This window comes from Crotalus tigris, unplaced genomic scaffold, assembly GCF_016545835.1.
Source record: "Crotalus tigris isolate CLP2741 ecotype Arizona unplaced genomic scaffold, ASM1654583v1 scf7180000017701.1507938, whole genome shotgun sequence".
In the NCBI taxonomy this organism is placed as follows: domain Eukaryota; kingdom Metazoa; phylum Chordata; class Lepidosauria; order Squamata; family Viperidae; genus Crotalus; species Crotalus tigris.
This window is the reverse complement of record NW_024096577.1, coordinates 206156-225200: the sequence shown is the minus strand read 5'-3', so window position 1 is coordinate 225200 and position 19045 is coordinate 206156. Positions and strand designations below refer to the sequence as shown.

At 46.1% G+C, this 19045-nt stretch overlaps 1 protein-coding gene across 1 annotated transcript; it reads right to left on the bottom strand.

Moving 5' to 3' along the window:
- Positions 1–4046: 4046 nt before the first annotated feature.
- On the bottom strand, positions 4047–7375 carry KLF2 (Kruppel like factor 2). Its single transcript, XM_039338442.1, has 3 exons — positions 7234–7375; positions 5907–6753; positions 4047–5349 (listed from the first exon to the last, which is right to left on the bottom strand). Exons 1-3 carry the CDS (start codon positions 7300–7302, stop codon positions 5174–5176), a joined length of 1092 nt encoding a protein of 363 aa, XP_039194376.1. The 5' UTR covers positions 7303–7375; the 3' UTR covers positions 4047–5173.
- Between the last annotated feature and the right edge of the window lie 11670 nt (positions 7376–19045).

The following is a 19045-nucleotide window of genomic DNA, read 5'->3' as shown; positions in this document are numbered from 1 at the left end:
TTATTTTGGAGCATTTGAGACTCTGGGGAGGCTTTCATTTTTTGGGGTCAGACCAGCTTTTATTTTGATTGATACGTTTTTACATGTCCTAAGTTCTTCTTGTCTACTGACAGATACTCCCTTCCTTCTATGCATTATTGTGCTAGGTCAGTGATGGTGAACCTTTTAGAGACCGAGGGAGACTCTCCTCCGGGGGGGGGGCTGCTGGTGAGGAGGGGGCTGCGTGGGGGGAGGCTGGGGCAATGGCACGCATGCCCACAGAGAGGGCTCCGAGTGCCGCCTCTGGCACATGTGCCATAGGTTCGCCACCACTGTGCTAGGTACAGTTCTCTATAGAATTCAGCCTGAAAATTTAGATAACCCTCCTCCATATAAAACAGCCAACAGTCTCTACCCTTAGAAGCAATCTTGACTTGGTAGTGAGAAGGTATCTTTGTTGTTCAGTTGGGAAACCTCAGAATATAGCTTAAATATGTTAGACAGGAGATCTCCAAAGGATTAAGGAAACAGGTGATGAGAAAAGCATCTTCTCTGAATGAAATTTTCCAAGATCACTGGGAAATTACCAATTACCTTTGAATATACCGTGTTTCCCTGAAAATAAGACCAAGTCTTAGATTTTTTTGGGGGGGGGGACCAAAAGACCCATTAGGGCTTATTTTCAGAGGATTTTCAGCCGCCTGCCCACTCCTTCCCACCGTCTGGTTGCTTGCGGCCGCAGCGGGGCAGGAGCGCGTGCATTGCACCCGTGCTGCTGCCACAACGTGAGGCAAGATAGGTGGAGGGGGTGGAGCTTATATTAGGCCCACCCCAAAAAATCAGGCTAGGGCTTATTTTCTGTGTGGATCTTATTTTGGGGAAAACACAGTAGGAGATGATAATCTCCAATTGGCCCAACATTCCAGTTTTGCATTTTAAACAGCTATTTCCAAAATGAGAAACACAACGAGATGCTTCTGCTGATATCAACATAATATGCCTTGCAGTGTTCGGAGAGTACAGCAGTACATATACTATACTATTCTTACATTAGAGTCCAGCGATGTCCAACCTTGGTAACTTTAAGATTTGTGGACTTCAAGCTGAAGAATTCCCCAGCCAGTCAACCCTAAAAAATAATCTTAAAACTCTGGCACTGTTGACATTGATGAGAAGGGTCACCACTTTGCATCATCATCTTGTTCCCCAAAATTTGCTCCAAAAGTTTGCCCAAGCCTACTTTGTCTAATGAACTCTTCAAAATGTTTTAAACCAGTGTCTTTCAACCTCAGCAATTTTAATATATGTGGACTGGAGAATCCTGAGAGTTGAAGTCCACAATCTTAAAAGATTGTTGAAATTGAAAAAGTCCACTTTAAATCATTGACATGGGGAGTCAGAGGAAATATTGCAAGTCAATTTTCAACTCCAGAGAATATGAATAGTCTCCATGAGATTTGAAACGTTTTAAAGTTCTGGTGGTTAATATATTTTTAATTAATGTTTGTTAGTTTATAGCAAAGTTCAAGCACAAATAAGGAGTTGGCTAGCTTCTGTGAATCACCTCTGCAAACATATTGGATCTAATCAAACTGGGATATAGGTGGATCTCTGTGGGTGCAAGGTTTGGAGTGAGCCCTCCAACTTGTGAGAAAGGGACTTGTGGTCAAACAAGCCTCTTGAAAGAAGAAGTGTAGTTTTTGAAGACACAAATATTGCTCTTGTAACACTCTCTGCTTATTACACCACTACATAAACCCCAAGCTGCTTTTGATGTCTTTGTGCCCCGTAGTTGGTGAAAGAGGAGGAAAGAGGAGGAGGAGCTGAAACAATTGCAGTAATCTGAACGATCATTTTAGCATATCTTTCATACTTTCTGGAAGGGATTGTGCAATGGTTTCTTTCTGCAGTGAAAACACAGGACCTCCCTCCCGCCATCAAAAAGCAGCAAAACCTTTTCTCCAGGCAGTGTTTTCAAAAGGGAAATCTACTTTTGTTTTGCCACTTTAAAGAAATGACAGGATTTCATTGTTCAGAGCAGAGTGGTTATTTCTGCAGCTACTTTAAATAACTTCCCAGTCATTTTCTGCAAGTGTACAATTGAAGTGCTAATTTTAGTAATGTTGTGTACAACAGCCCATCCCTACATGCAAATTTTAAACTTGTTTTCCTTTTCTATCTTTACCAGTTAACTATTTAAGTATTGAGGACGTTAATTGAGGAGATCTGACCTAGGAATGACTAACCAAGAAAGATTTTTGCGGTTATGGTGGAACATTCAGTGGAAATGTTAACCCAAATGCAGAAGCTGTGAAAAAAAAAAAAGGCAAATTTCGCATTGGTATAATTATGGAACTAGAATTGCCAATACAGCAATGTAATACAAACATACTTGGAATATTGTGTAGAAACATCCTGGCAAGGAGATTGCAGAAATAGAAAAAAGTGGCAATCAAAATGTTCAGGGATATTGCAGTTTCCTTATGAGAAAAGATGATGTAATTTGGAGCATTTTGGTGTTTTGTTTTTAAAGGTGGCTGAGAAAGGAGTTTGTAAAATTATGTGCAATGTGGATAAAATAGGTGAAGAGCCGTGTTTCTTCCTCTCACGTTTGAAACCCTGGGTCACTCAGTAAAGTTGAAGGTTGGGAAATTATAATCTACCTGGCCACCAATTCAAATAGTGTAAAAGAGAAATTTAATAGATATTCAACCAGTCAGAATCCCTGGGATCAGAGACACCATGTTGCTGAACATCAATATTTGGGTAGTAAATAGCAGCCAGAAGTTGTTCCCATGACCCTGTTCTGTTCTGATTCGCCATGGTAGGGAATAGGAGACGTGACAAAATCTGTTGATAGGGTCTAGTTCTATTCAGTCCTGTATAATCCTTTATTTTGGCTCTAGAGCCACTGAGGGGGATATAAGGAGAATCTTCAAACATAATAGTGAGAACTTTCACATACCTGGTGTGCCAGGCCTTTCCCAACCTGGTGTCCTTTAATTGTCCTATAATTCCTAACATTCCCAGCCCAGTATTACAACCTGGCTTTGATAGGACAACATATCCAACTCACCAGGGCAACAAAGAACCAATAAATTGGTTGAACCCCATCCTTTTGGATCCTGACTTTACCTATGACTGTCAAATCTAGACAGCAAAAAACTGAATAACACCAGATAATAGCAGAGAGCTCTTTTTGCTGCCCCCTTGTAGTAACCTGGATTTTTGCAGCCCAGATCTAGTAGTCCTAATTTAACTTCCGCACTGTTCCTGTGCTGAGGTAGATAATGATTTATGGAATATTATGCACGTTGGGACATTCCATCTCAACAAGCATAATGGTGTGGTGGTGAAGCTCAGAAAAGACAGCTAAAAGTATGACCAGAGATCTGCTGTAGCAATGAATGGTTTTGTTTTAGGGAAAAATATGAAGAGAAAGTTCATAAAGATTCCACTTTCTCCTAATACTGGAACTTAAAGCATTGTATGGTGGTTATACTTACTTATTCAGTTTGATTTGTGTGGCCATCCACTTCCTGTGCAACTTTGGGAAACTTAACATCCAGTTAAAAAATATTTAAAATCTATGAGCTCTAGGAATTAGGGGTCATTTTAAAGATGTATCTTTACAACCTACTTATGAAGAAGCCTTGCTCACAAATTTATCCTGCCACCCAGGACTTGAGAGCAAATACAGTGAAAAGATCATAGATTAAAAATCTATAATTACTGAAAAATGATGTTTATGTTCCAAAGTTAGAAAAAAATACCAACAAGCAAAACCGCCCATAGGTTTACTGCTGGCACAGTTGTATCTACATCTGGAAGAGATTTGAGGGTGCTACCAAAATAGCTATCAAGTAAACTAAAAACGAGACTCAAATTATAGCCTTGATTGCTTTTGAACTTAAGAGACAGTTTTGCTACCAAGCCCTGTCCTATGGCGCAGCTGAGACATTGGTAGAACAGCAAAGCGGCTTTTAAGATAAGCCTGGTTCATCCTGTCACTGAACTTCGACTTTTGACTCTCAGCAAATGACTTTTAAATAAGGGTGAAAGACGCATCAATTCAAATTTATTTTATTTTATTTTAGAAAAGTCTTTTTTAACAGTTTTCAGAAAATTTATTTAAAATAAAAGAATAGGCAGAGGAAAAAAAACCTATTTTGTCTCCTGTTTATATTCCAACTTCATTATAGAACTATTTACAATATTTATACAATTCCGGTCCAAAGACAAGTTTATTTACAGGACCTGTCTCCCAGTAGTTCTAGTTTAAGGCACCTTGAGTGCACACTTTGAGTGTACAGCATACATTTGGCATGTTCTCAGTGAGAACCTCCTGTCTCAGAAAGTAAGTTTTTGTTTTTGGCTACAGTAAACCTCTTACAGTCCTCAAATACAGCTTATGTTTTGAGCATGGTCAGCTATGTACATATAGCCAGCCCTTTGTCTCTTCTCTGTCATTGTCAGCCATGCAGCTCTTTTGACCCTCAACCACTCTGGATCATCACTGCATCCCTCAGGTCTGCCATGGTCATCTCTGTCATCTTTTATAGTAGCCAGCCAGCAGGTGCTAGGGCAGCCCCCCTTTTTTTCTGCTGATCACTCTCAGCACAATTGACATTTCGAGTGTGTCAGCTGTGATGACATGACCAAAATATGACAGCCTCGTGTTTGACAATCTCAGTTTCAAGTAATATTTTTATGAGGGTCAGTCTAGGATTTCTTTGTTATTTTTGTGTACAGGGGATGCATAATAGTCACCTCCAGCACCCCAGTTTAAAGGCATCCCCATTTTTTCTGCCTTTTTCAGAGTCCCAAGTTTCACAGCCAAAAGTAGCAATTGGGAAAATTATTAGGTGAAATAATATGCATTTGGTTGTAAGGTTAAATATGTACTCTTCCACGTGTTGTTCATGGTAGACATTGCAGTTCTTTCAAGTGCTTTTGATTTCAGAGCTGCAGTCGCCCAGTTTGGTCTCTTCTCCATCCTATAAATAAGTCTTGTTCTTCCATAGCAGAAGACCAGTCAGTCAGGTTCTTGGCCTCTTCAGGAAGCACTGGAAGGACTGGCTTCCTCGGGTCGGGGTTCATTCCAAGTCTTCCATCGACAGACATAGTAGTACCAGCTACAAGATCTCCTCCCCATCCCCAGAGTTCTTCAGGTCACGCCACAGGCGTGAGAAAACTACATGTGTCTCTTCATGTGCAATGCCAGGTGATCAGAACGGGAGAAGGTCCGGTCACACAGGTGACACTCGAAGGGACGATGCCCAGTATGTTTCCGATAATGGCGGGTCAGTTCATCTGAGCGAGCAAATTTCCATCCACACCCTTCCCAGTTGCAGTGGTAGGGTTTCTCACCTGTTTGGGGGGGGGGAGAAAAGAGAAAAAAAAATTATTGGCATGTGCCAGGCCAAGAGTGACCACCAGGCTCTGTGTTCCTTCTGAAAGGATCTGCCTTTTTCATTTATTAAACTTATATCCCTTATAAATGTAGCTGCCTTCCCATTATCCTAAGTAGGAAAGGCTGTCAAAGCATCCTTTTGTAAAAAGCCAAAAGTCCCTGTAGTTTTCTAACAGCTGTATACCTCACACCCGTCCATTGTGATGTGCTCTCTGCTGCCCTATACTGCCTTAGGGCAGGTAAAATATCCATTATGACCTCAGTTGAACCTGCATAACTATGTCTCCCTCTGTGCCCACTCCTCCCGAAATGTGTGCAAACCTCAGGAGGAGAAGGGGGGAAACTTTGTGTGTTTAACAGGGACTCCTCTGAAACTTTCTACTTGAAAAGTGAGCTGCAACTTCCTCGAAACCTACCCACTTTCATGGAATAATGTGTGGCCAAACTACTTATTACTCCCTTGGGTCCAAATCCGCCTTCCCTTTCTTCCTAGCAGGCAATAAAGGATGCTTACCTGTGTGAGTTCGAAGATGTGCCTTCAGGTGGGAGCTCTTGGTGTAGGTTTTTCCACAGCCAGCGTAAGTGCAAGTGTGCGTGGCAGTCCGTTTACGGGACGAAGAGCGGCGCCCCCTCTTCGTTTTGGTTTCCAGCATTTCCAGGGGTGAGGCAGGTGGGGTGAGAAGGGTCCTGGAGGCCGAGGCCTGACAGGGGAGGCTCTCATCAAAGAGTCCATAAGGGGAGGCTCTCTGGGGGTACTGAGGCTGGGGAAAGGCTGGGTGGTAGCCCTGCTGTGGGAGAGGCATCAACTGTCCGTGGCGCTTGGAGGCCATCAGCAGGTCATCCGGGCTCATTGGGGGGGTCTCTGCACAAGGCAGCTGGGGAGAGCCAGACAGCATACAGGGCGCCGGGGCGTTCTCCCGCTTGATGTTGGTGCAAACCTGGGAGCCCAGGCCTGGCGGAGGCTCGTAAGTGTCCACTTCGGGTTCCGGTTTAACGCTGTCCACGAAGGGCGAGCTACAGCCCACGAAGAAATGCCCGTGGGCGTAATTTCCCGCTTCCAGCTCCGCGGGATCCATCTCGGGAGTGAAAACGGGGCTGTAGGGAGTCGGCGTGCGAGTCTCCACCGGACTGTAGTATCCAGCCGCCGAATTCATCCCGTAAAAATCGTCCGGTCTGGCGTAATCTCCCCGAGGCATGTCCGAGGTGAGGCTGTTGTCGCTGCTGCCCATGGAGAGGACCAGATCCAGCACGGTGCTCAGCTCTTCGTCCCTGATAGGGACGACACCCTCCATCCTCGACCTCAGGTCCGGCAAGGGGCAGTGGCTGAACGGCATCGCAGCTTCCAATCCGCAGGACCATTGCTGAGAGGAGAGCAGAAGCGGGCGAGTTAGTAGGCGCTGACCCAGCCGGCCGGCGGGACCCTGCTCGCCCGCCCGCCCGCCCGCCCGCCCTCCGGTGGACCTCCGCGCGGAAGCAGCTCCGTCCCAGGCCCGCCTTGACTGGACCGAGAGATTGGCCTGGCCCGGGGAGGGGTCGCGGTCCCGTCCCCCCCAAGCCCCCCGGATCTGTTTCCAGGCAGCCTCACAAAGGCGTAACGGAGAACAGAGGGCGCCTTCCCGTGACTCCCCCGGGCAAGACCCGGCGCTCCTCCTGCGAGGGCAGCCGGCGAAGCGAGTCCCTCCGAGTTCGGTGGGGGCCACCGCTCAGGTTTGATCGGGACACCGGCCAGGGTCGTAGCCCCCGAAACTTCCACGCTGGCCCTTTCCCGTCACCGGGGCAGCGGGTGTGCCTCTGAGCATGTGCAGAGAGCCATCCCTCCCCACCGTCTCCGGGACACTCACTTGGGAAGCTGGGCGGCTGTCCTTGCGGAAAGAAGCGAACGAAGGCAAGCTGGAGGCCGGCATCGCCATGTCTGCCTCGGGGTTGCCCCGATCTCTTGTCTGCAGCGCTGTGGAAGGCCTGGCCGGCGGCGGAGAGCTTTTAAGACGCGCCGAGTATGCGCGCAGGCCAATGGCGCTAACGGAGGAAACGCGTCTCCGGATCGGGGGGGGGCCGCTCGGGGGATGTACAGTTACCGCTCCTGCCTGGCCGAGCGGGCCTAAATTTAGCTCCCCTATAAAAGGAGAGCCGCCAGAGCGAGTCCGGAGCGGAGGAAGGCGCTCTGGTTGCCGCGGCCGCTGATCTTCGGGGCGCGGCGAGCTATCGGCCGGCTTGGCCGGACTCATTCCGGGCAGCCGAGCCAGGGGCTCGAGCTGCACGGGTCTCGCATTCCTCGTGCGACGGAAACGCTCGCTGCCCAGGTGGCCTGGGCCCCTAGCTGGTCTTCGGCGCGAGTTTTCCATGTCGCGAGATGCCTAACGAAACGCAAAGTTTCTCACAGCTCGTGCGAAGCGATACCACTCACACTCGCCTCAAAGGCATCTGATGCCCAAAGCCGGCGCGGTGGACGTTTATACGCGTTATCCCCATTGTCTCCCCTTAAGCTTCATTTTGACGTTGGGGAGACAAAAGGTGACGACTTTTGACCCAAACAAAGGTAACCAAGGAGTCCCCGGTACATCACTACGGCACCGTCTGATCATGTCTCCTCCGTGTTAGAGGGAGCCCAGCAGTCCCGAATTAGTTAATCCGGAGCAAAAATGGTAGAAGCCTGTGGACGCGGGGTACTTAATCTGGATTTGCAGACCACTACCTCCTTACCAGTAAAGGAGAACGTAGCACAAGGTTGGGAGGAACTGCAAATTATTTATTGATACAAATAATTCTCCTTTATTGGTACTCCACATATGGCCTTCAAACACTTAGACAGGACGCAAAGGAGGAAAGGGGGGGGGAATTGCCTGCAGGCACCGTTCCACCTCACTATCTCTCCGGTTAGCTCCCTCCGTTTGACGTTTGGAAAGGCTGGTGCCTCTGGGCATGTGCAGTGTGCTTTCCTGCGACTACCAAGTGCACAAGTAGCAAGATGAAATAACGGAGTTGTACCACTTTCCAGACAGAGGAAAATCTGAACCTCCGGACTCAGCCGGTTGCCCGGTTCGGTTTCTTCCCGAACAATTCAAAAGACTCCTTAATAAAGGAGAACCGAGGAGAAATCTTTCCAGGCTCTGTTTGCTTAAAAAACTGGGCGTCGAGCGTTGGGCAGCGTTCACACGTCGCCTTAAACCACCATGTGATTTGTTTCAGGGATTTCAGGGCGTCTGGTAAACGGGATCGGAGTCGAGGGACCAAGGCGGGGCTTGGGGAGCAACGTAACGTCTGAACTCGGCCACTCGTGTGATTTAGGGCGATAGACGAGCCCAGCTTATTGCTGGAAGGTCCCCCGCGCGAAACCATCCCGGCTGCGAGGCAGGGCAGAGAGCACCGTGCCTCTTCCCCCTCTATGTCCCATTGCAACGAGGAATGAAAACATTAACGAAGCAGTTAGATAATATTTATATTTATCTGACCCTTCGCTCCCTCGCCCGCCTGCCCTTTCTCTCCAGTAAGAAGTGCCCTCCGCACTTCTGGTGGGTCTCGAGGGGGCTCCAAACGGCTGGACCGGGCTGCTAAAATGAAGCTGGGGCGGCCGATGGGGAGAGGAATCCCGCTCAACGCGTCTCTTGGGTTTTGGAGGGACTGCCCGTCGCTTCTTTCCTAGAGAAGCCCCTTGTCTGCCGAGATATTCTCAGCCATGGGCCAGAACGGAATTTTAATGACGGGGCTGGATTTTCGGCAGGATTTGCTAACAGTTGTAAAAAAAAAAAAAAAGGAAAGTTTTTTTTCCCAGGCTCCAAAGCAGTTGAGAACGAAAACCATCGGGCGGCATATAAACAAAACAATGGTGCAGTGATTGTGATTCGGTGGCGATGTCAGGCCGCCTCTTCACGGCTGTATCGGGATTCGAACCTGGGGCGGGGGGAGGGGCAGTGAAAGTCCCCTTCTCGCTTCCAGCGCTTGAGATCCTCAGAGGCGCCCTAGGCAGGATTGCCTCGCCCCGATCGCTGCTAATTCTTGCCCCGCGATCCAGGCTACAAATCCAGAAACGATTTGCCGGCGTGCCAAAGGGGCGCGAAGGGGGGAGTCCAACAAAATCTGGCAGGCGGGGTGGGGGTGGGGTAGTTGGAAGAGAGGGAAAAAAGCGATCGGAGCGGGAAACACTATCTGTAAAAATAAAACCTCTACAAATCTCGATCCGGACCTGAAATCTGTGCCTTGGGAGCTGATACCTCCTATCTCCTCTTTTTTTTTTTTTTTTTTCAGTTCAAAGTTGAGGGCTTTTGGAAACGGGGACCCGGCGGGGTTTTGGGTTTTGTCCGGGAGCAGGTGGTTAATCTGTCACAGCAAGAGATAGTCGGAGGGTGGGGGTCTCCCGGGTCTCCTCCAACTTGAACCGTAGCAGCACGGGGGATCGCAGGCCACCTAAAAGGTCATCTAGTCGAACCCCCTTGCCGAGGCGGGAAAAATGCTGCCCCCGGTGTTCAAAGGCTCTGTTGGCCCACTGTCTCCCACCTCCCGGGTGGCTTCGCTCAACCGCGAAGGGGGGGGGGGTCCTGCGCGTTCCTATTTCGATCAAAGCATTGGACACGCTTCCCCCCCCCCAAATCCATCCGTTTCTCTATTAGGTGGGGCGAGCCTGTATTGGCATTTAACAGAATTGGTTGCTTCTAAGCCCCTCGTGTCAAAGGCTGTGTCTGGATTCTCCCTCGTCCGCATTTCCAAGATGCTGCTTCTGCAACCTCTCCCCTCCTGCTGTACTCTCCAGGGAAGGGTGAGGCTCACCTTTCTCCCCTAAATGAACGGGGTCCCCCTCCCTCCGTCCCGGGACAGGGCTTCTGTGTGCAGCGCCTAGAGCAGGGGTAGGCAACCTTGGCTCTTTTATAAATCGTAGACTTCAACTCCCAGAATTCCTGAAAAGAGCCAAGGTTGCCTACCCCTGGCCTAGAGCATATGCGGGACTTTCTGAAGCTTCCCTGAGATTGGTCCACGTTGCCCTCCGTTGTTCTCCCGAACTCCACGTTGCAGTCCCCGCGGTTCCCGATTCCGCGAAAACATTGTCTCCATGGCAACGGTCAACTCCTCCGCGCGCGCGAGTGAGTGAGTGAACTTGCACCACGGTGATGTCAGGCTGGCGTGGAAGAGTTCACTGGCGAGCACTGATTGCCTTCAGGCGGAGACGCCCGGTAACCTAGTACACAAAGCTTGGTGAGTCATGCCTTTATACTTTCACACTTGTGTAATTTCTTTCGATTGCTGCTGGTGAAAAGAAAAAAAAAAACCAAGACACCCTCTCCTCTCTCAAGCAAATACGGTTTAGCTCCTCTGCAAAACCTGCAGGTACTAATGTCAGAAGCAAAGCCTTTCCGGTGAAAAAAGTCCCTTCCCCATGAACTCAGAATAACAACATTATTTTCACACACACACACACACACACACACACACAACTGCTATCTTGCCTTCCTGTTGGATGCACAGAGCAATGAAGGTACACAGTGGTGCACTTCTCATCATGTCCTCCTCAACAGGAACCCTACAAGGTAGGTTGGACTGCAATTGACTGACCTGGAGCATCTAGAGATATCCCTCCAGAGAACGACTTGATCCTGGATTCCTGCATACAGAAAAGCTGCTACTAACAGGAATGGACATTTTACATATGACAGGCAACTTGGCATCCTTATATCTGAAGGCCATCTGCAAAATCCTTTCCCCCCCCCCCTCCAATCCCCAGGATTCTCCCTAATTTCTATGTCCTGGCGTTTTAAAACAGTAAACACATGACCACTAAACTAAAGGATATATCTGAAATAGTTTTATAATACATTTGCCTTCCAATCAGTCTTGACTCCTGGAAACTATTTGGACAAGTCCTGCAGCTTTCTGGGCAATGTTTTCAAGAAGTGGTTTGCCCTTGCCTTCTTCCTAGAGCTGAGAAAGAAAGAATGACCGGTCCAAAGTCACACAACTGCATTCTATGCCTTAGGCAGGAGTTCTAGAGATGGGAAGGCCTGGAAAAAAGCTGTTGTTTTTTCCCCAATTTTCCCCATTTTTTTTACAGGCCTTCCCATCTCTAGCCGCAGGACTAGAACTCATGTTTCCCTGCTCCTAGTTCACAACCTAAACCATTATTAGACCAATATCCTCAATTATCTCCAAGTTTGAAAAAACACTGCATTAGACCAAATTGGCTCCCTAAATAGAAGGAAGGGAATGGGAAAAGAAGGAGAAAGAAAGGGAAAAGGGGGGAAAGGTGAAAGGAGAAAGGGGAGGAGAGGGGGAAGGGGGAGAGAGGAGAGGAGAGGAAAAGGGAAGGCTTCAATTACACCATTGGAGTCCCATCTCTTTTGCCTGATCACCCCCCCCCCCCACACACACACACAGTGATGGCCTTCCCTTTTCCAAGCCAATTTCATCCCTGCATTACACTACCCAGAGCTTGAAAAGGCCAGCCAAGAAACACCAAAGCTACGTTAGAGAGCTTCCCACATGATATGTTTGGAGGGAAGCAGGAAGATCATGGCAGGAGCTTCACATTCACATTTTTCTCAATTGTTTATTTATAAAAGTTATATACCAGCTCTTCATTCCAAAGGTGGCACAAGGATAAAGATGAAAAGAAAAGACTTAGATAATTATATGAGATTGGTAAACTGAATGAAATTGCCTTGGTAAGGCCACACTTGGAATACTGCATCCACCTTTGATTGCACAATGTAAAAAAGATGTTGAGACTCTAGAAAGAGTGCAGAGAAGAGTAACAAAGATGTTTAGGGGACTGGATGCTAAAACATACAAAGAACTGTTCCTGGAATTGGGTATGTCTAGTTTAATGAAGAGAAGGATGAGGAGGGACATGATAGCTGTGTTCCAATATCTCAGGGGCTGCCACAAAGAAGAGGGAGTCAACCTATTCTCCAAAGCACCTGAAGGCAGGACAAGAAGCAACGGATGGAAACTAATCAAGGAGAGAAGCAGCCTAGAACTAAGGAGAAATTTCTGGACAGTTAGAACAATTAATCAGTGGAACAACCTGCCTCCAGAACCATTGAATGCTCCAACATTGGAAGTTTTTAAGAAGAGACTGGACAGCCATTTGTCCAAAATGGTATAGGGTTTCCTGCCTGAGCAGGGTTTAGACTCGATGACCTCCAAGGTCCCTTCCAACTTTATTATTATTATTATTATTATTATTATTATTATTATTATTATTAATGAAGAGAAGGACTAGGGATGACATGATAGCAGTATTCCAATGTCTGAAGGGCTGCCACAAAGAAGAGAGAGTCAAGCTATTCTTCAAAGCACTTGAAGGCAGGACAAGAAGCAATGGATGGAAACTAATCAAGGAGAGAAGCAACCTAGAACAGGGGTGTCAAATTGCCAGCCCACAGGCCAGACGTGTCACATGGAAGCCGTGCCCACCCCATTGCCGGCAATGGCAAAACTGTCCCGATACGTTGTGCGACGTCATGTGACGTCGTGAGTTTGACATGTCTGACTTAGAACTAAGGTTAAATTTTTCTGACAGCTAAAACAATTAATTAGTGGAACAACCTGCCTCAAGAAGTTCTGAATGCTAGAATACTGGAAGTTTTTAAGAAGAGACTGGTCAACCATTTGTCTGAAATGGTATAGTTTCCTGTCTGAGCAGGTGGTTGGACTAGATGACCTTCTGGTCTCTTCCAACTGTTTTTCTGTTATTCTGAGATAATTCCTTTTGATATTTGCCTCACTGGAAGGCCCATAAGCCACAACAGCCCTTCACATAGCTCTTATATGTCTATTATCTATGTCAACTATTGTTGGTTTCCTTATGTTGGCAGCTCATGGAAGATTCCTGGTAATCTCTATGCACCTGATAGAACTTACTTTAAAAGTCTGAAGCCTGTTCCCACATTTGTCAAGACCATAATTAAGAGCAGATCCCATGGCTTTAGCATTAGTCACTTTTTTCCTTCTCCCTTCTTGTTGTTTTCCCTTTGTTTACCATCTTGCCCAATGAAGAATTCTGGAGAATTCAGCTGTTTGCACTCTGTCTGTATTTTGAGTTGGCCTAATAGAAGCATTGTGGGTTTGTGCTTTTTCTAACATTTTATATAAATGTTTCAGCCACCCTGTTTTAAAGCAGCCAGATGCTTTAAGAAGCTGCAAGCCAAGTAATAAAGACTCTTTGTCTTTTCTCCGTTCTGTGTCTTTAGCATTTGATCTTCAGAGCTGGGTCATCTTTGTATATTTTATTTATTTATATTTATATCCCTCCTTTATTATTTTCATAAATAATTCAAGGTGGCGAACACACACAGTACTCCATCTGCCTCCTATTTTCCCCAAAGAAGAATCCTGTGAGGTAGATAGGGCTAAGAGAGAGTGACTGCTCCAAAGCTGGCTTTCATATCTCAAGCAGGACTAGAACTGTCTTCTGATAATTGATCTCAAGTTACCCAGCCGGCTTTCATATGTAAAGCAGGACTAGAACTCACTGTCACCTGATGATTGGCCCAAGGTTATCCAGCCAGCTTTCATGCCTGAAGCAGGATTAGAACTCACAGTTTCCTGGCTTCTAATCTGGTACCTTAACCACTTGGACAAAACGAACAAGAGGGAGACAGGAATGTCCCTTATGGCATTAGGGCAGTCAGGAGAACATCGTGCCTTGATTCATGCAAAGTACTGGATTGGCTAAAGCAAAGTTCTTGAATTGAGGTGGGGGAGGGGAATTACAATTATCTGGGACTTTATATCTGAAATCCAGGTCCTAAGTATAGGAATTACAGCCAATTAGTTAAATTGCCTTATTATGGCCTCATCAGAATTCTCTTCATGAGCAATAAAAATGCAAAATGTGGATGCCATAAAAGTGAAAGCCCACATTGCACACTCTACAAGTGAATCATGGTTTCTCTGCTGGGTATTTATATATGATGTCACTGGTATCTTATTTTTGCCCTATTCTACTCTGAAAATTTGGTGATTTTCTGTTTTCTTTTCAACAGAAGACCAATGCATTCTACTGGCAGTGTGAACTTGTGCTGTTGTTCTAAGGGCAGAGATGAGATAAGCAAATAGCATAAGTGTTTTCCTCCTTTGAACTGCCTACAATCAGTGTTTCTCAATCTCAGCAACCTTAAGGTGTGTGGACTTCAACTCCCAGAATTCCCCATCCAGCTGGTGAGGCCTCAGTAAGGCAATTTAATTAATTGGCTGCTGTAATTCCTATGCTTAGGATCTGGATTCCAGATATAGCTGGCTGGGGAATTTTGGGAGTTGAAGTCCACACATCCCAAAGTTGGAAAGGTTGAGAAACACGAGCCTACATTTTATCTTGAATCTGCACCATGTTTAGCCATTTGGAAGCATTCTCTGGCAGTGTATTTATTTATTGCATTATATTTCATATTCCCTCTAGAGTAGGCCTGCCCCACTTGTGAAGGACAAATGGCCAAGTTAAATAAATTGAAAATCAATATGAGTCAGAAAGAAATACCCAGAGTTCGATCAGCTGTTCAGCAGCTAGTAGAGCAATAACATAGTAGAGCAATGACAAGGTTCTGACTAATGAAACTGAATAAAGTAGAACTCTGAGGCTTAATAATTCCTCAAATAACATATTTATTGGATACACAATATCGGCAGGATCAAAAATGAAACCAACTCTAAACTTTCCCTCCAGAGTTTCAAAATAATTAAATGTAACAATTCCCTCCCTTCTATTATGCTACTGATCACATTATCCAATAAGTACATTTGGCGGCCTTCTTGACAGTTCTTCTCTCCGCCTTCAGGTCCAATGAGAATGACCTTGGTTCCCACGGGATCATTCTATATATAGTCTAATAAAAGTAAAAGCAACCTGATCCCCCCTCCCTTCTCTTTATGTGGCAACTGAGAATGAACAACAAAGATGGCGTCAGCTAGGTTCATTACAGAAGTTGACATAGTCCTTGACTTACATTTATTTAATGATCATTCAAAGTTACAGTGGTACTGAAAAAAAGACATTTATGACCAGTCCTTGTATTTACAGTCATCACAGTAGCTCCACAATCACGAGCACTTGGCAACTGGCATGTATTTATGAATTTACCGATGTATTTACCCACAAGCCGATCCCTGTGATCACCATTTATGACTTTCCCAGCTGTCTTCTGATAAGCAAAATCAATGTGGGAAGCTGGATTCACTTAACTACTGTGCCATTCACTTAAGAACCATGTGATTCACTTAATAATGGCAGTGTTTTGCTTAATAAGCATGGCAGAAAAGGTTATAAAGTTGGGTGTGACTCACTTAACAACTGGTTTGCCTAAGAACAGATATTTTGATCCCAATTGTGATTGTTAGCTGAGAGCTACCTATACTGGAACTGGTGGTAACAACATAGCTTGGTGTTTATTACTTTTTTTAAAAAAAAAAAACTCTATCAGGCCATAAAAAGTTGCTTGGTAGATCACATAAGGTCCATAGGTCATATGTTCTGCAGGCCTGCTCTGGATGCTCAGGATGATATATAAGATATATAATTTTGATTCTATTAAAATTGTTCCATGAGATAAGTTGGGCTGAGAAAGAATAATTGACGCCCACCCAAGACACTGCCCCATGAGTTGCACCCGTCTTCCCATCACTTAGACAGAATGAGAAGATTGGCAGAACTCTTCTCAGTGTCACCTGGTTAAAAAAAAATACGGAAAGTTCACCATTTCACCTTTCCATTAGTCAACTTGTAAAAGAAAGAAAAAAAGCCCAACTTTTAATTGGTCAAAAAAAAGGGATTCCAGTAGTTGGTCAGTGGATCATTAAGGAGGATGAAAGAAACCCTCAGCATTTCAGCAGAATAACAGAATAAAAAAGTTGGAAGGGACTTTGGAAGTTCTCCCCTGCTTAGGAGAACCTAAAACATTCTAGACAAGTGGCTGTCCAGTCTCTTCTTGAAAACCTCCAATGATGGAGCACCCATAACTTCTGAATGCAAGCCATTCCACTGATTAATTGTTCTGTTAGTTCTAAAGAAATCCTAAGTCCAGGAAAAATTGACCACGGAGGGCAGCAGCCTGTGACTGGAAGTACAGAAGCCACTTTGTGTAGCAGTTTTGCCTGAAGTGGAATGAAGGGCAACCGACAAAACAGAGGATACCCCTTGAATGGGCTTATTGGAAAACACTACTTCTGATTTGTAGCAAGAAAAGATGGGGGAAGGTTGCCTTCATAGGCTCTGGGGTAGGTGAAGGGTGATGTCTTTCATCCTCGCAGAAACAATTATGACTCCCTCTTGCTCTGGGACAACCCAGCTGTGTTGACCATCCAGCCTCTTTCTTCAATACTCTAGACCAGGGGTGGCAATTAATTTTCCCAAGGGGCCACATGAAAAACTGGGCCTGTTGTGGAGGACCAAACCAAAAGGACTGTGAAGGTGTGTAGGCAGGCATGCTCAGACATGTATAAATTGGAAGGGAAAAAAAAGCCTTAAAAACAAAAGCAGTCCAAGCGGGTCAGACAGGGATAGCCAAAGGGCCGGAGGTGGCCTTGGTGGGAGGGTTAGGAGTAAAATACCCAGGTGTATTCTAGAACAGAGTTTCCCAAACTTGACAATTTTAAGGCATGTGGACTTCAACTCCCAGAATTCCACAGCCAGCAACGCTGGCTGTGGAATTCTGGGAGTTGAAGTCCTCATGCCTTAAAATTGTCAAGTTTGGGAAACACTGTTCTAGAAGGATGGACAGAGAAAGAATTGGCTGGAGACTGGAGGCTTCTACTTGCTCTGATGGTCAAATGCTGCCAGAGAGGGAAGGGTTGAAGTCCTGGCCCTCCCCCAGATAATCACTTGTCATGCAGGGCCTGTGTCATACTCAAAACTGAGTCAGAAATGAGTGGTCTTTGAATTGCAGCACCTGCTGGGGTTGCCACATTCCTAGGCTGAATTCATGGAAGTGTGAATCAGAGGCAGCTTTGCATGCAGAAGGAAGAAGCCAATGGGTTGCACGAAAAGAACTCCCTGGCTTTGGAAGCCACGTCTGCCTGACAGAGGATTAATTACATCATATGGAAATGTAAATCCTATTGTCTTGACCTCCTTCAGAAAGAGATGGCAGGTTATCGAGGAAGTCTACTTCATAAATGCTCAAGGGCAGACTCGTATTTTCTTAATTCATTGCAGCAATTAAAAACTCGGTTGCGGAAAGCAAGTCTGGTTTGAATGAGAGATTCCCACACAGAAGACTATAGGCTTGCCCCTTGCCAACAAGTTAACGTTCCTGTGTTTTAATTGTGGGGATTCATAATCTTTTTCAGACAGAAGGCAGACTAGGAGGTCACATCCCAAGAAATAGGGGAAACAAAGCCAAAATCGGGGCCATACCAAAACTAAAGCGAAATTCATTTCACATCTATGTATTTATTTAATTTGAATGTTTCCCAATTCCCCACTCCTCTGAGTGGTTCACAAGTTAAAACATTAAAGCAAGAAAAAAAAATACAAGAATAAAAGATACCAGAGTGACAAAATTGAAAAGGAACGAAAGAGAAACAATTCACACAATCCAAGAGGCCTTTATTCATGTTTGCCAAAATGGGCAAAAATCAGGTCTTTAAAGGGTTCTTCAAACTATAGATGGAACCTCATTCTAAAGGACAGGCACCGTTACAGAGAAAGTGCACTTCTGGGGTTCCAATAGACGGCATTATGATGCACTGATGATGTTATCTAGCCCCATTATGGTGCACTGATAATGTTACCTAGATTGGTAATGAAAAGTCTGAAAGAAAACAACCAAACTCTGAGAGCACCAAGGACCCCACAGTTCAACTCAGAGCTACAAATATTCTCTTCTGTCAGATGGCATTATTTAATTGAAGAAACCCTGAACAAGCCAATCCTACCAGATCAGATTGGCTGGCCAGATGTTGTGGGAGACAAGGGGTTCCTTAAGTAACTAGACCAGTGGTTCTCAACCTGTGGGTCGGGACCTCATTTGGGGTCAAACGACCATTTCATGGGGGTCGCCAAACCACGCTTTCCGCCATTTTTTTCCCTTTTCCCTAGCTGTCCTACTCCCTCTTATTGGTGGCCACACCCACTTGGGGGTCACCACAACATGGGGAACTGTATTATGGGGTCACGGCATTAGAAAGGTTGAGAACCACTGAACTACACCCATATCATGTAGGGCTTTATAATCATCCCTTTGAATATTTCCAGATGCATTATAGCAGGGCTTTTCAACCAGTGGTACCGCCCCTGCTCCACCCCCTGCCCCACCCCCACCACGCCTGCCCACAGGGCCACTCACCGCCTCCAGGGCCCGCTGCAGATCACCCAGGCAGCCCAGCAGCGCCATGGCGGCCACGCCCTCTGCCCACATCCCGCAGCATCAACTGTGCACGATGGGGCATGAGGCCAGATTCTTGGCTATGCTGCCTGGCTGCCATGTTCTTGGCTGCGCTGCTCCACATGGGCCATGCTCAGGGGCGACTCTCCTCCAAGAGGCTGCTGGTGAGGAGGGGGTCATGGGGAGAGGCAAGGCTGGGGCAATGGCACGTGTGCCCACAGAGAGAGCTCCAAGTCCTAGAAGCCTTCCCAACTGCTCCCTTAAGCCCAACTTCAGGCAGAGCATCTCATCTCCAGTTCTCTCTGGAGCAGAGATAGTTAAATAGAATTAAATGAAATGCACTGAAACA